Source organism: Protopterus annectens, chromosome 10.part0 (assembly GCF_019279795.1).
Source record: "Protopterus annectens isolate FY-2018-M chromosome 10.part0, PAN1.0, whole genome shotgun sequence".
NCBI classification, from domain to species: domain Eukaryota; kingdom Metazoa; phylum Chordata; order Ceratodontiformes; family Protopteridae; genus Protopterus; species Protopterus annectens.
The window spans coordinates 318,649,768-318,667,369 of NC_056744.1; the positions used below are offsets into that span (position 1 = coordinate 318,649,768).

The following is a 17,602-nucleotide window of genomic DNA, read 5'->3' on the forward strand; positions in this document are numbered from 1 at the left end:
GAGACTCGTCAGGGGAGTCGATGTGCTTCCTCTTACACTGTCTCTTCCTTGGAGGTTCCTCCGAAGACGCTTCGGAGGGACCTTCAGGAAGGAGGGAACCCCCGATGGGGGTGGCCTCAGGCCCCAGGGCTCCGCTGTCTTGAGACAGGGGGACTACAAAGGAACCAGTCTCCGTGCCAAGGGAAGGTGACAGTGAGACGGTGGAGGTGGCCAAGGAAGATTTGGCCAAAGCACTCCTCATGGCCCTGAAGGCGGGACCCCTAGAGTCTTGGGAAGGTCCGACCCCCGAGGCCACAACAGTAGACGGCACTCTCGCAGCCGACGCACCGAGAGGGAGGCTCGGAACCGAAAACATCGGTCCCGAAGCGTCACCCCCGGGGACGACAGAGGAGGCCCGTGTACCGAACTCCGACCCGAAGGGCGGGGTTGGAGTAAGGGTCGGAACTGACCCGAAAACCTCCACCGGCTCCACCAGCACCGACTCCAACAGTGCCGAGGCTGTTGGAGGAGGAACCAAGACAACAGGGTGGGCAACCGGCTCCGGAGCCGACTGGGCTGGAGCCGAAACCAACTTTTGGAAGACCAGAGACTGAAACAGCCTTTGAAGTACCCTGTCTATGTCCGAATCCGACATTCTCGAAGACCAAGAAGAGATCGAACAAGTTCGAGTCTACTTCTCCACCGGTTCCGAATGACTGGGGGACTGGCTCCGAATAGTCTCGATAAATATCGGTGCCGACGGAGACTCCACAACCATTGCAATTTCCCTCGGAGCCGAAGTGGACTTCGGCGCCGAAGGGGAAGAGTCTGAGCGGGCAACTCTCATCGGCTCCGAAGACAGTGGAGCCGATGAAGGTGACCCCCCTCTCGAAGCTCTAGCCGTCGGCTCCGAAGCCAGAGGAGTCGAGGCTGGAGGCATCGAGGCAGACCGTTCCGCCCTCGGCTCTGAAGTCCGTGGAGCCGATGGAGAAGCCTGCCGAGATTTCTTTGTAGCCGGTTCCGACGAGCTGGTCGGAGCCAACGATTTCTTTTTCTTAGAAGGTGAAGAGGAAGAAGATAAAGCCTCCTCAAAAGAAGGGGTGATAAGCCCTTTTAAAATCAATTTGTTTTTCCTCTCTTGGAGGACACGGGAGGAAAAAGACTCCTGAAGATGCTTAGGGCCTAAACAATAAACGCACAAAGAGTGATCGTCTGTAATGGACATTTTGTAACTGCATTTAGAGCATTTTTTGAATCCAGATGGTCTGTGGTCCTTCGACATGTTGACACACAATCACTACCACAGAAAAATTCTTTAACAAAATTTTAGCTTAAAGAAAAACGTAACTGAGGACAAGACCCCTCTAACAGAAAACGGGATTACTTGACCAAAATCTAGACTACAATACCACAACAAGACTCACACTAAGTAGTTTCAACCACGCGCGAGGCCAAGGCCCTTTTAACTTAAACGGGATCCTTTCCCTCAAACTGAAGACAATTTTACCACAAAAATAACTCAATCTCAAGTCACACAACAACGATAGCTGTTAAAACAGCTTTTGGGTAGATTAGCCAAAAATTCCTGACAGAAATTTTTAAGAAATAAGCACTTAGCTCAGCCAAGTCCGAGACCACGTCTTTGCTGTAGAAGCGGCAAACGAGATCTGGGGAAGCAGTGGTGGTGCATCCTGGGATGTGGGATAGCTCAGCCAATAAGAGACTTCGTTCTATAGTATGGCGTGCCGAGTCAGAGCCGAGGATCGGCTCCGAACCCATCAGTACAGAATGTAGGCGAGATAGGATCACATTACATCACACAAACCTAAATCGCAGGCTGATAATAGGTAAAACCTTATTAACTATCTAAAATTTTACACTACTCTATTACTAAACTACGAAAAGGTATATATTTAAATGTATAAAGCACACTCATCAATAAAAGGGATAGGGAAATTGAGGCCTAACACACTTGACCAAATAGTAACAACAAACACTATTTTACTAAGGAAACAAGCATTTTAAAGATGTTTACAGGAAGAGAACTACCAAACTATGATACAAGATATGTCAAAATCTAAATAGTATTTAAGTTATAAATGAAGAAAAAAAAATGGTTTGACTTAGCCAGAGCTAGAATCAGACGTTCAATCCGTTTCAGCGGCAAACAAGATCTGGGGAATGCCCTGCAGCATCATGGGATAGAGGGTGAGCCATGAACTAGATGAAATCCTTGAGCTTTAGTAAATGGCCAAGTCGGTTCCGTACCCATCAGTAAAGAATGAAAGCAAGAGAGGACAATTTCTCATGAAATATTATTAGTAAGGGAAACTGTTGATGGAATTAATAGAGTTTAATAGTATATTGTTAGCATATGATGTTAGGGAGGCCTTTGATAGAGTCACTCATAATTGTTTAATGACTATATTACGTTTCTATTGCATTAGCGATAAACATTAGGAATGTTATTTCAGAAGTTTACTTGGAAAAGACCATTAGTTAATGGACTAGTCAGGCATGAGATGCATGTTAACAGAAGGGTAAACAAGGTTGCTATCTTAGTGTTTGTTAGATACTACCAAAAACTGTAGTTTAAGTTGTACTGCTGCAGCACTGCATTCTAATAACAATTCCATTACCATTACGCATTTCATATGCACATGATCTGAATACTGTGTGTTCTACATATTGGTTACCAAATATAACTTCATTGAGCATAGAGTTAATTTCACTGAGCACAGATTTAATGTTCTAAGTTCACCTATAAATAAAGTCAAAAGTATTAGATATGGTCATGTTAGGACATTTACTGGCATTCCAGTTGTGCCTGATTCAGTTATGATTTTGAGGACAAGGTTCTCAATGGGATAATTTACTTCCTGATATCCATTCAGTACTATGAAATTGTCAGTTAAGATATAAAACGTTCATGTTTTGCATTCATTAGTTTTGAGTAAATTAGGATGTGTAGGGAATATATTTCTTTTTCCAGAAGATAAGGGAAATGTGCTATTGAAACTGTTTGTTTTTTGAATTCCTTTTTTGGGTCATAGTTAAATCAGGTAAAAAGGAATATGATTTATTGGTCACTTAGTGATGGGGGATTGGGTATGATTAATCTTGTACTGCATTTACTTTCCTTACATTTATACTGGTTCTAGTGTAACTTAAGAATAAGGAAGGTGATATAGTAGGACAACTCCTATGGGAGAAACACAGAGAAATTTAAGACCGGGAAAAAGAAAAAAAATATGTTCCTTTGTAATAAAAAGAGTATGCTGCTGTGATTATTACCTGGAAACGTCAGCTTTCTAAAAATCTTTCTCTAATAGGAAATTATGGTATTCCCTTAAATGGATGACAATTATTATGACAAACACAGAATAGTTTGAGTGACTATATTAAGTTAACTATACCAGAAAGACTAGTTAGGTTTAAATCTGTCCTTGAATTACAAGACTTTCTTTAATGTCTAATATTAGACTAGATAAGGATAAAGAAAGTTACTGATGACAGAATGTATTTGAATTCGTAACAGAAGTATTGAGCATGCCTTCTTTACTTTGGTATGAGAATTAGTAAGATTTATAATATAAAAGCCATTTTTCCTATCAATATGAACATAATATTGTACAGACACTATGCTTCTTGTTATAATGCTCAGACACATTTTTGACAAATTATTTTGAGCATTATATATCCTTTAAGTAACATATTTTAAAGAACTGTTTTCTGATAAATTATGGGATAATTGTTTATATTAGGGAAAATCCAGACAATGGTTATGACAAAAAGGATGGGGAAAGTTGTTTTTGAAAATTGATTTGCTTTTTTGAGTTTATTTAGTATGATTTGAACATGCAGTTTTGATATTTGTATGTGTTTATGTATTTTTTGACTGTCTTCTCTGTTCTGTCTTATGATTTTGTAAACTGTTTCTTCTATTCTTTTCAGTAAGTGCAGAGGGATCTTTTACATCCGTCCAAACTACCACCAACTCAGGCAGATGTTGCCTTGGTGTAATGGCTCATCCACCCCCTTTATGTTGCACTGCAGTGTCAGTATTGGAAAAGTAATACAATAACTGGTGTGAGAATAGAACCCAAAGCATTCTGCAGCAAAGGCAAGGCATCTGTGCTACTGAGAATGACCTAAAACCAGCAGCAAGGCAATTTCTAGCAAACTCATGACTTTGCTTTTTACCACTCGTGGTTAAAGTCTCCCCTATATTTGTATCCATATTTACTCTGCCAACAAATACGTCTCATATTTATCAGTACTTCTACATGATATAAATCCCAAGGTCACTCCATTTCTGTACCTGACGCCATCTATTTTGGCAAATTATTACAAATATATACCCTTCCTTAATTTCATATTCTGAAACTCCCTTCTACCTCCTTCAGCTCTCTTTGTAACTATTAACTACTTCAACTTAATCCCTTTTAAATAATCACATACCTTACATAGATGCACTCTGACCAGTACAGTCGGTGCACTGAATGCCCATTCTGTAATGAAAAAACAAACAACCTACGGCCTCAGGCATCTGAAGTGGTATGTCTGGTCTGAACTCCACGTTAGAGCTCCTGACTCAGTGGGATGTCCATTGATCCACAGGCATGACAAGTTCTAAACAAGCTTCTCTTAAAACCTCAGTACCCTGAGAAACAAGGGCCATGTCCTGTGAAGCACCTTAGTGGGACTAGCATCCTCAAGCTGAACAGGGACCTCCTACGTCATCATTTATCACGGAGGTCCCTCACTGCCTTCTCCTTGTATTGTTTTGCTAATCGCTTCCTACAATGAATATTCAAAGTCATGAGTAAAGCCATGGGTAAAAATCATTGCTTCAGCAGCATATCTGTATAATGATTAATTGTAAATCATCCCGTAATATGCCTGTGAGGCCATCCCTCCCTGTGCATTCTGTGTGTGTACTGCCTCAGTGGCATATCTGTACAAGGATCAAGTGTAAATTGGCTTGGAATATTTTGGGCAGAACATCTCCTCCTATATACGCTGTATGGCCCTTCCTTCAAGATTTACTCTCCCAACAAACAAAAATGTTGTCAAGTGAAATAGCAGCAAATCACACATATGGACGACAAAGTGTAGTGTTTCTTATTATTTGAGCAACATTTGGCATACATCTGGAATGGAACACTGCTACCGTTGAAGAATGACAACATTTGGCATGGAGCACTGCTACCGTTGAGGAATGACAACATTTGGCACGGAGCACTGCTACCGTTCAGGAATAACATCTGGCATGGAGCACTACCGTTCAGGAATAACAACATTTGGCATACATCTGGAATGGAACACTGCTACCGTTCAGGAATAACAATATTTGGCATGGAGCAATGCTACTGTTCAGGAATAACAACATTTGGCATGGAGCACTACCGTTCAGGAATAACAACATTTGGCATGGAGCACTGCTACTGTTCAGGAATAACATTTGGCATGGAGCACTGCTATCATTCAGGAATAACAACATTTGGCATGGAGCACTGCTACCGTTCAGGAATAACAACATTTGGCATGGAGCACTGCTACCATTCAGGAATAACATTTGACATGGAGCACTGCTACTGTTCAGGAATAACATTTGGCATGGAGCACTGCTACCATTCAGGAATGGCAACATTTGGCATGGAACACTGCTACCATTCAGGAATGGCAACATTTGGCACGGAGCACTGCTACCGTTCAGGAATGACTGTAGACAACTGGCACTTCTGGAAGTATGAATCATGGTCTCAAGGCTCTTCCAGTCTAAACAATTTTGCAAGTAATGCTCCCTTCTCATACTTTATTTTTTTTGACATAATTGTTTGTCTAACTCTTCAACTCGCATTAGCATGCTCTTGTCCAAAAGAAAATGTGTTTCCACAAACAAGTTTTTTTTAAATTTCACGTACATGTTTGCGTCACGGAGACATATATTTACAAATACCATAATAATATCACAGAATGCTACAACATTTGCACCAAATTTAGGTTAAACAGTTGCTCAGTTTGTTTCCAAAAAATTTCATTTACTATCTTATAGTTTAAAAGGAAAAGTCTAGAGAAGGTGATTTAAAAATTGGGTATTTTCCTAACCTTCTCCCACACAAGCCCCCACCTGCAAAGTTACAATCCCATTCTCCCTCCCATGACCATCTTCCTGGTGGCAACACTTGCAAAAAGACGTTTTCTAATCTAGGTCTTATCCCCTTCGTGCATGTGCAGTGCCTGGGTGGGGAGTACTAATCTAGATCTTATGCTCTTCCTGTGCGGCTGACTTGCAACTGCACACTCATGCTACTGAAGGGCCTGCTATACCTTCCTGCATGTGCACTGTTGGGGGTAGATACTACTCATGCTCATGGCCTTCCAGCACCAGCTGTATAATCCTGGGTCACAGTGTTGCACACTCATTCTACCGAAGGGCCTGCTATACCTTCCTGCGTGTGCACTGTTGGGGGTGGATACTACTCATGCTCATGGCCTTCCAGCACCAGGTGCATAATCCTGGGTCACAGTGTCGTCTGTCTTACATCTCACTCTCCATAAGATGGGGTACTGGTAATGCAACGGTTTGAAACACCTCCCTCTCCAAAGATGGAGAAGTGGGCATCAGCCATTCACTCCTACCTCCCTCCATGACTTCCTTCATCGCCCTCAGAATTAAGTTTGATTTTACTGTAATGATGGTATCACAACTGCTGTTAAGTACAGAAGGAACAACAAAAATAATTTCAGTTTGTACGGTTATATCTTAGATATTGCCAGCCCTAGATAAGTTATTTATTTATTCCAGAATGTTTAACTGACAGTCAACTAATATCTGGTCATTATTTATCTGTTGCTAAATAGTTAATCCAGTGACTATTCACACAGATGTACGGTATTCCACAGATGATGGGGGGGGGGGGGGGGGGCTAAACTTCTGAAGTCATGTTTTGCAAGCAGTCTGTTATCCATCCATCCATCACAACCATTCCCATTTCAGCACATTGAGTCGGTGTGCCATTTCAAGAATTATAGTCACCTACAGCCAAAGTTTATACCACCAGGTAGCTAGCCCTGCTGCAGCAAGCAATCTGTTATACACAGTAGTTAACACTTTAGAAATATTTTAATCCTACAAATGTCTTAATTCTTCCAACACGTCTATTTTCTATCCCTAAGATGTTTCTGCGATATATGTTCATAGAAATTCTATAAGTTGTGAGTCTGCACGAGTGTTCTTCTTACTACTTAAGTTGTGTCACTGAGAAGTGCTTCTCTGTCAGGGTTTTTGTCATAGTGGTTCTGTGGGCAGAATTTCACAGCCGTAATAAGATTCACAGCTAAACGTTTTAATCAAATCTTTCCAAAGGCATAGCACTATGTTTTTCCAACATATCTTTAAAAAAAATTGCAAAAACAAAATTGTTATGGAAAGAGCCATCTACCTTCTGTTTGAAGATGCAAATGTAAACTAGAACTGAGTTGTTCAGCTTCACAAATCCTGTCTGCAGTTGTAACGCAGGACATCCTCCTGTACATACCTGACACCATGTCTACCACCTCCTCCTCGGACGCCTCTGGTTCAAGAACAATTCGATCCAGAAGCTCCATTAGCTGTTTCTGAAGTGAATACGCCTCTTTAAACAATGCCTGCAGGAGGTCAGCTACAAGGTGCATCCGCCCACTGTACAACATCTCACTTTCCTGCAGAAAATAAGAGGAAAGAAGTAAAAGATATACACAGTCTCATGTGGGACATAAAACATGAAGTAAACAAAGGGAAGTGTTTATCAAAACACTGAACATACGTAGCAGACTGACAAAAGTCAGAACTTCATTACCAAAGGAAACAGTGACTTAACCCAGATTTTCTAATTATCCTGCACCTACAATAACCTTCTACAGATGTTGCCATGTCACTAAACTTCTTTTAACATAGTCCAATGAATTAGCTTCCTTAACCACATCAGGCATGAGATTCCAAAATGCCTACCACTCAGGGAACAAAAAAAAAAGAAGTTATATACTCACCATAACATTTTGTGTGTGTTGCCCATCGTCACCTTCATTCTTATCAGGTTGGGTTCGGATCCGGTCCGCATATCTGACTCGGCCTTTATAGTCAAGCTGAAGGTCTTCCACTAGCTCATGGCTAAACCCTATCCCAGAATGCACTAGGTAAACTCCCCAGATCTTGTTTGCAGTTAAAAAAACAGTAAGATAATTAAACACAGTTTAATAAAGAAGGCCAGAGAATAATGATATCCAATTGTACCAACTCGATCTCTCAGGAGTAAAAATGGCAGGGGGAGGCAGGTAGGATGTAAAAATGAAGGCAAAGATGGACAACACACATGGAACGTTATGGTGTGTACATAACTTCTTTATGTGTTGTTGTCCTATCTCACCTTCATTCTTACCAGGTTGGGACAGTATCCCTAGCGCCATCCTTCTTGGGTGGCTCAAGAGAGTATATACTTCAGAATCATGAAACCAAAAGAGGCCCTGTTCCTGGAGGCCAAATCGGTTTGTAATGAGTGCTAAAGGTATGTGGTCTTGCCCATTTTGCTGCAACACAAATGATATCAACTGGTAGTTTGGCCAGAAAAGCAAAAGAGGTTGCAATAGCTTTGTAGAGTGGGCTTTAACTCTATGGGGAAGATCTCTGTTCTGAGACTTATAGATGAAGGTTATGCAATCTGAAAGCCATTTTGAAAGTGTGACCTTAGAGAACGAAGTACCTTTCTTTGAAACTGAAAAGGATATAAAAAGTTGGTCAGATTTTCTGAAGTTCTTAGCCCTGTGTAAATAGAAACGCAATTGTCTATGCACATCTAGTTGATGTAACATGTATTCTGCCTTATTCCTGTAATTTGGGTAAAAAACTGACAGCTCTATAGATTGGTGCAAATTTGATTCTGAACATACTTTTGGCAAAAAGGAAGGTTTCGCTCGTAAGGATACCCTGTCTCTGTGGAAAAGCAAGTAGGTGGGCTTTACTGACCAGGCTTGCAGCTCTAACCCTCCTAGCAGAGGTAATTGCTATCAAGAGGATAGTTTTCCATGTCAAAAACTTAGGTTTGCAAGATAATGTTGGCTCAAAAGGGGGGGAAATTAAACAAGACAGGACGGAATTCAAGTCCCATGGTGCTGGGGGGGAGGTCTTGATAGGTGGTTGTTTTAATAAAAGTACCTTTAAGAAATGCTTTGCATAGCTTATGAGATTATACTGAGGCCAGACTCACCTATATGAAAACTAGATATTGCCGCTAGTTGAACTCTAATGGTAACCACAGCTGCATCCTCACTGAATAATTTTGCTAGAAATTCTAGAATGGAATTGACTGGGGCAGTAAAGGGATCAACGTGGTTAGGAGAAGCTCATCATGAAAATCTTTTCCATTTGCTTCTCTATATCTTTCTTATAGAAGCCATATGAGAAGAAATTAGGATGTGTTTAACTGATATAGAGAGATTAGGAAACCTGGTTATGGTCAGAATCAGAGCAGTCAAGCTGTCAAACTGAGGGTCTGAAGGGAAGGCTGGAGCGTTCCTGACACACGAGTCAAAAGGTCTGGAACTGGGTCCAGAATCCAAGGCTCCTCAAGGGGATGAGGCTACAGGAAGGAGAACCAGATTTGACAAGAGCAGTGTGGGGCAATAAGTATCAAGTCCCTTCCCAAGCAACTGGCTTTCTGAAGTACTTTGGGTATTAATGAAAAGGGAGGAAAAACGTAGAGGAGACCCGAGGGCCAATTGTGGACAAGTGCATCCCTTGATTAACTCCCCCCCCCCCCGGGGGGGGGGGGGATAAGGCCAAAGTAGCTGCTGCATTTGGCATTCATGGATGTCACAAAAAGGTCGCAGCAAGACTGGCCCCATTTGTGGAAAATCTTTTCCACTACCTCCTGTTTTAGGGACCACTCATGAGGTAGCAGAAACGCTCTGCTGAGTCTGTCTGCTATCACACTGGATTTCCTTGTGATATGTGTTGCTATCAGAAAGCATTGGGAGGTCGTCGCTCATTGCCATACTCTCGAGGCCACTCGACAAAGGGGATAAGATCTGGTTCCTCCTTGTTTATGTACCATACAACTGACATGTTGTCTGTCTATATTGCAATAGTTCCCAGCGGAAGAGAGTACTGGAATGCTTGCAACGCCGGAAGCACCGCTCTCATCTCTAGGACACTGATGTGCAAATGGGCCTTGTGATCCTACCAGGTGCCTTGGGCAGTCTTTCCCAGATAATGCCCCCCACCCTATCTGAGAGGCATCCATGGTCACTGTGGCCAATGGCTGGGGAAGTACAAATAGTCGACCTAGTGTCACAAGTGGAGTAAGGCCACCAACGAAGGTCTTTTTTGCAAGATTCTATTATTTTGTGGGACATCGTCATTCCTGCATCGACCGAATGGACAGTAGCCACTGGAGAATTCTCATGTGTAGATGTGCAAAGCGGATCAAGGTTATTGTTGCTGTCATGGTCCCCAAAACTTTTAGGACTATCCTTTGCTTGCGCTTTTTTCTTTGTGAGAAGATTTAGAACCTATCATCATAGAACTTGAACTCTTTCTGAAGGAAGTTTGGCCATAATATTTGTTGTATCCAGTTCTGCTCCTATAAATAATTCATGCTGAGAAGGCAGCACGGCAGATTTGTCGTAGTTTATAGTAGTTCCTAGGTGAGAGCAGAGCTGTAAGGTGGGTCTCTCACTTTTATTAGTAGATGCTCAGTGGTGGCAGTTAGGAGCCAGTTGTCCAAATATGGAAACACCTGGAATCCTAGGCACCTCAAGTCAGCCACTACTATTGCCATACATTTGGTGAACACTCTGGGGACTGTAGTGAGGCCAAAGGGCAGAGCTCGAAACTGGAAGTGACTGGCTCTCAGCCAAAAGCGTAGGTGTCTCCTGGATCGCCTTTATGTGGTAGTACGCATTCTGGAGGTCTGTCGAGCACATCCAATCGTCTTGTCCCAGAAAAGGGAGTATTGACTGTAGTGTTACCATTCGGAACTTTGACTTTCCTACTGATTTGTTTAGATTGCTGAGATCCAGAATTGGTCTGCAGTCCTCTATTTTCTTTGGCATTAAAAAGAATCTTGAGTAAGTTCCAGATCCTATTTGGTATGCGAAGACTGTTTGGATGGCTCTTTTGTCTAGCAACTTTTGAATTTATAATGTTGCCTGTTCCTTTTGACTGGGTGGGACAACCGGGATCTTTTTTTTATGTTTGGGAGGGGGAAGGAAAAGGGTATGGAGTAACCTCTGGATATGATGCCTTGTACCCACTTGTCTTTTGTTATTTCTAGCCAGGATTCTGGGTACAAAGATATGAGGCCCCGACTGCCTCCAGAGATGGACAGACGGGCCTCCTTTCAGGAATGCTGGAAGGGATTACCAAAGAAACATTCTCTGTCGCCCTGATTCTGTGGACTCCCTCTGCCGTGTGGTCAGCATCTTCCATTACTACTTCCCCCTCTGCCCCTGGTGGAAGATTCACCACATGTGTCCTGGAAAGCTCTACTTCCTTTCTGACCTTTGGGATAAGGTCTGGTAGGTAGGGAAAAACAGACTCCTATGACAGACAGAGTCTTTCCTTCTTGCTCACACCTGGTTAGCGTGTCCTTGACTTTAGGCCCGAACAGAGATAAGCCATCAAACTGGGCATTCGCAAAGGAAGATTTAGGGCTCCGCGAAGTCTCACAAGCGCATCCAAGAATGTCTTCTTAGGGAAATCCCTGAAACCGTTGCTCTACTCGCTCCATCCGCTGCATAAGAAATCAGTCTCATAGAGGAGGTGACAATTTAATGTAGAGAGCTGAGAGGAAACTATCTGAAATCCCTTCAGCTACTGAACCTTGGAGAGTATCTCCTAACTCCTTCAAGAGATCCCTCTGTAATCTATTAAAATATGTCAGGTAATTCAGTGATCTGAGTGCAAAAGTCGCTGAAGAAAAAATGCCTCTATATCCTTGCATCCATAGGGACACAGAGATCCTAGGCCTCAGGACGCCCCACATGGTACTCCCCCCACTCTTCTGAAACTTCTCCATAGTACCCCTCTGACGAGGTCTGCCTGGAAGAGGTTATGTAAGAGGAAGCACTTAGACTCCCCAGAGGAGTCCATCACTTCTGGTATAGACCTTGATGAAGCTGAACATGGTCGCCTCCTGATGATGTCTCCTTTGGAGACATCTTAGAAATATTTATGCAGAGGCGCAGCTGGAAGTCCACCAACCCTTCATCAGAGGAGTCTGTGTACCTGAAGGCGTTTGGATCTCACCCTTCCTCCACTTGGGTGTCACCACCTTTCAACAAACTTTTGGATCTAGTTTCTTGGAAGGTGTGGGAGTCTCCAGATTCAGTGGAACCTGTTCCTCGGAGGCCAAATAAGTACATCACATCCCCCTCAGACAAAACCTTTTTAACTAAGGGAGTCCCAGTAGATGCTATGGTGGCGGCAGCAGCAGCCACCCAGAAGGAACTCGCACATCATCTTCTGTTCATCCACTGAACAAGGAGTCTTGTGCAATGGACAGGTATGGAAAGTGCATTTTACAGCACCGTTCAAATCACTGTTTCTTCTACATCTGCACGGTTTCTTTACAGCACCGTTAAAATCATTGTTTCTTCTACATCTGCACAGTTTCTTTACAGCACCGTTCAAATCATCGTTTCTTCTATATCTGCATGGTTTCTTTAGAGCACTGTTCAAATCATTGTTTCTTCTATATCTGCATGGTTTCTTTACAGCATTGTTCAAATCATTGTTTCTTGTATAACTGCACGGTTTCTTTACAGCACTGTTCAAATCATTGTTTCTTCTATAGCTGCACGGTTTAAAGAATGGCAGCACCCAAACCTGAGCTGTTCTCACATACCTACATTTCTAATTATCTTGTTGCACTGATTTTTTTCTCCTACTGTACTATTTAAGAAATTGAGGTCTCCATGCCTCCACTGTTCTGCCACTGCACTAATTAAATTATCGCAAACATTATTCCCATGCTCAGCCATAACATAGTACTGTGCACTATTTACTTTTTATATCAAACTGCACTTAAACTAATTCTTTCTGCTGCTGTGCCATTATATTATTTACAGTACTGCTGACTTGCCATAAGTGATACTGCACTTATTACTGTTGTACTAACACAATTTACTGTATATATCACACTGCACTTAGACTAATTCTTACTGCTGCTGTGCCAATATTATATTATTTACAGTACTACTGACCTGGCATAAGTGATACTGCACTTACTACTGTTGTACTAATACAATTTGCTGTACATATCACACTGCACTTATAATTACTTGTGCACCAAGTACAACACTATTTCCAATGCTACTTACAATGCTACTGACTTAGTATACAACATACTGTACTTATTAGTATTGTACTAATACAATTTTATATTTAATGCTGCACTTATGCTAATTATTGCTGCATTAATACTATACTATTTACAGTACAATTGACTTTAGTAAAAGTGCAGTATGACCTATAGTAAGTTAATAGTACTGTAAGTAGTATATTATTGGTGCAGCAGTAATAAATAGTATAACTGCAGTATGGCATACACTATTACTGCTGCAACAATACCATACTACTTCCAGTACTACTAACTTACTAAAAATCATACTGCACTTACTACTGTACTAATAAAATTTACTGTATGCCATACCACACAAACTAATTACTGTTGCATTATTATACTGTTTGCAGTACTGACGGATTAAACACAATACTGCAATTATACTAATTACTGCTGCAGCTGCAATACTAGACTTACAGTAATATTAATTTACTGTAGTTCATACTGCAATTAACACTGTTGTACTAATACAATTTACTGTATATATATCATAACTACACATACTAATTACTGCTGCACAAATACTATACTATTTGCAGTATTATTGACATATCACACTATATATCACACTACACATACTAATTATCACTGCTGCACTAATACTATACTAATTATTACTGCTGCACTAATACTATACTATTTACAGTACTATTGGCTTAGTATATAGAATACTCCACTAATTACTATTGTACTAATACAATTTACTGTATATGTCATACTACACTTTAATTATTACTGTTGCATTAATACTATACTATTTACAGTACTGACTTATTAAACACAATACTGCACTTATATTACTACTGCTGCATCCCAGCTCTATTCCAGTCTAGTGTCATCAGCTGATTCTACCTAATACAGAGAGAACATTTGTGAAGGGCAAGCCACTTGGGTTTTTAATTTTGAAGTATCTTCTGTTTCTCCTTTCTCCCCTTCCACTTTCTAAAAAAAAAAAAAAAAAAAAAAAATCTAAGCTTGTTTCTTGCCTTTCCTGTAACTAGTCTAGTTCAGATACAGATTTGCTGTATCCAAGACTGCTGAGCCCTACAAGCCTGTGTTGGAGGGAAGCCTTCTAGCTTATCAGTGGGAGTGGTACGCACTAGGTAGCCTGTCTACCACAAGAGTGGTTTCTGGCCCAGAAATTGTAGTTTATTGGCCGTTTGGGCAGTTTCTCCATCTCTTTCAACTTTCTGGTTTAAAAGCCTGCGTTTGTGCTTGTTACCCACCTTTCCTGTAACTAGTCTAGTCCAAACAGAATTGCTGTATCCAGGACTGCTTGTAAGCTTCTGAGCCCCCCTAAGCCTTTCTGTGTTGGAGGGAAGCATTCTAGCTTATCAGTGGAAGTGGTAAGCACTAAGTAGCCTATTTACCACAAAGTCCAGGTACAGATTCTTAGTTTTAGCACTTGAATTTGCTTATTCGTGCCCAGGACTTGTTCAGAACTTGTTATCACTAAATAAGATACAAATTACTACAGCACTCAACCTTCCTCTTTACCTAGAGGAAAACAGTTTTTGTACTTACTTTCCTCACTTGCTTAGAGAAAAACAGCTCTTATACTCACTTTCCTCACTTATCTAGAGGAAAGTGGGTTTTTATTCAGGCATGTCCAAGGGACAGCTCCAAGTGTTCTCTCCTGTCTATCTGATGAATGTGGGCATCCTGAGGCCTCATGTACACAGACAACCCTCTCCTCCTACCACCCAACACCACAACCTGTGAGAGATGCACTTATCTAGCCAAACTGGAGGTAAATCTCCCTCCAACCAAGACTGAACTTGACACTCAAGAGGAGAAAGTAAACACTTGCACCACATCACACTCATCACATAGTCCCACTAAACCTACACCACCAAAATCCACACACAGAAACACAAAAACATTCGCACAGACTCTCAATAATAATCTGCTCAAGCAACAGAGACCTCCAAAGCAGGAATGCAAGCAACCTCCACCCCCCAACACAACCCAAATGGCACATAGCCCACAGACTCAGTGTGCCAATAAACCACAGCCCATAAGGCAAACCAACATACCCAACACACTAGTCATAAGTGACTCTATAGTCAGGCACACTGATGTCCCACTCACTAGGCTAAACAGGGAGAAGGTTACGGTCAGCTGCCTGTCAGGTGCCAGGATCCACCAAATAACCCACGCACTCAGGTCATGCCATAATAAGTACAACTATGACTCTGTCATTGTTCATGTTAGTGCGAATGACCCGATATGTGCCTCCCTGGACTACATGAAAAGAGACATGGAAGAGCTCCCTGATCTTGTAGCCCAGGCAGGTATGACCCTAGCCCCGAGTAGCATCCTGACATCGTCCAGAATGATACCGCAGTACAAGGACAAAATGATTGACTTCAACAATTGGCTAAGCTTCTGGTGTCATTCTAAGGGGATCCAGTATGTGTCTGCCTGGGACGACATGGTCGACAGACCACAATGTTTTGCCAGAGATGGCCTGCACCTGTCATCCCGGGGATTCCAGATACTGGCCAAGGCTCTTGCTGCCCCTATAGTGCCTTTTTTAAGCAAGGTTTAAATGACAAATTCACCACTGTAACAGAACAGGCAAGCAAAAACTGAGGGTAAAGCTACTCAGTGCTAGAAGCCTAAATCTCAAAATGCACTCACTCGAGGCACTCCTTAAAATGGAAAACATAGATATCTGTGCAGTGACAGAGACTTGGTTCAAGGCTCTAGAGAGCACCCATGCATTACCAGGCTATAACTCATACCACACTCTTCTGCCACCTAACCTGGACCAGAAAACCAAAGGCGGAGGTGTGTCCATATTCATTAAGGACATCCACACCTCCAGGCTAGTTGCGCAACATAATGCATCCAAGGTTATCAAAGTGCAACTAACTCTGGGCAAAACTGTACTCCAAATTGTAGTTTGCTACAGATCCCCCACCATGTCCCAGGATTCCCACTCCTCTTTTCTTGATATTTCAACCAAACACCCTAACAATGGGCGATTTCAACTACCCCTCCATTAACTGTGAAAACTACTCATGTACCAACTCTCAACGCTTTCTGGGACTCGTACATTCCAATGCCCTGGATCAACTTATCCACACCCCCACCAGGGGCAACAATATTCTAGACCTAGTCATTACCAACATGAGTGACTGGTGTTCCACACCTAAAGTCAACTCCTCGTTGGTCAGATCAGACCATAAGTTAATCACCCTAGATATCCACATCCCGCCCCCACCCATCATTAAGGAAACCACAGTAAAAAATTTCTCCAAAGCCAACTTCATCCTTCTTAAGCGAAAAAAATGAAAAGACCAATGGTTAGACCACAGCTGAAGATAAAAATGGAATAATCCACGTCAGGAAATAAATCACTTGCAGCTTCACAGTAGTGCCCTTTATAAAACCAAAAGTTGTAACTGAGATGTAGTAGTCAAGGTAGGAAACGGTTCACTTGCAGTTTCACACCACTTTATTAAACAAGAGTAAGCGCTTTCACAATCTAAGTCAGCTGATCGCTTCTTCAGACTCACAAAAACAGTTACAACATTGGTATTTAAAATATGGTTCAACCAATGAAAACACATATAGAACTATGACATAGACTAATTAAAATTGCATACACCAGTACAGTCATTTGCCTTATATTCTGCATAAGATGAAATAAAATATACATATAACAGACACATTTTATGTAATAATCCATATTACTTAATGTTTTAGTGGTCTGGATTTTAAAAAAGGTTTCAAGGAAAAGTACAGTTTTGTACCTACCATAAATGTAGATGTTAGAGTGCTAATACAGCTGCAGTAATCACAGATGGGTTCTCTGCCGTCAGGCGGGTCCTCGGTCGGCCGAATTCCAAAGTCTTGGTCCGGCGTCGGTTGTCGTAGCTTTCTTTCCTGACGTCAGTGCGACAGGGGTATATAAGACACAGCCGACGCCATATTCTTCAGTCTTTCTTGCCCCAGATGTCAGGTGCCCCCAGAAGGAAGGCAATACATAAATTATATATATAAATATATATATATATATATATATATATATATATATATATATATATATATATATATATATTCAAGCAATGCAATGTAATCAAAAAACAGTAGTTGCAAGCAAATACACCATAGAAGGATAACCCCAAATTAGGTAGCAAGAGGAGGTGTTTAGCTACTAGTCCTTTACCAAGAGGGGAAGGAGGGAGGGAAACCTGTACTGCAGCTGTATTAGCACTCGAACATCTACA

General features: G+C 41.7%; 1 protein-coding gene across 1 annotated transcript in view; it reads right to left on the minus strand.

Moving 5' to 3' along the window:
- The window catches only part of CCHR10.PART0H1orf112 (chromosome chr10.part0 C1orf112 homolog), a 2,885,111-nt gene that overhangs the window by 2,575,276 nt on the left and 292,233 nt on the right, over positions 1-17,602 (minus strand). The window contains exon 7 of the mRNA XM_044086752.1: positions 7,524-7,686. Within this exon, the coding sequence (XP_043942687.1) occupies positions 7,524-7,686 (163 nt within the window). The remainder of the gene's footprint in view (positions 1-7,523; positions 7,687-17,602) is intronic.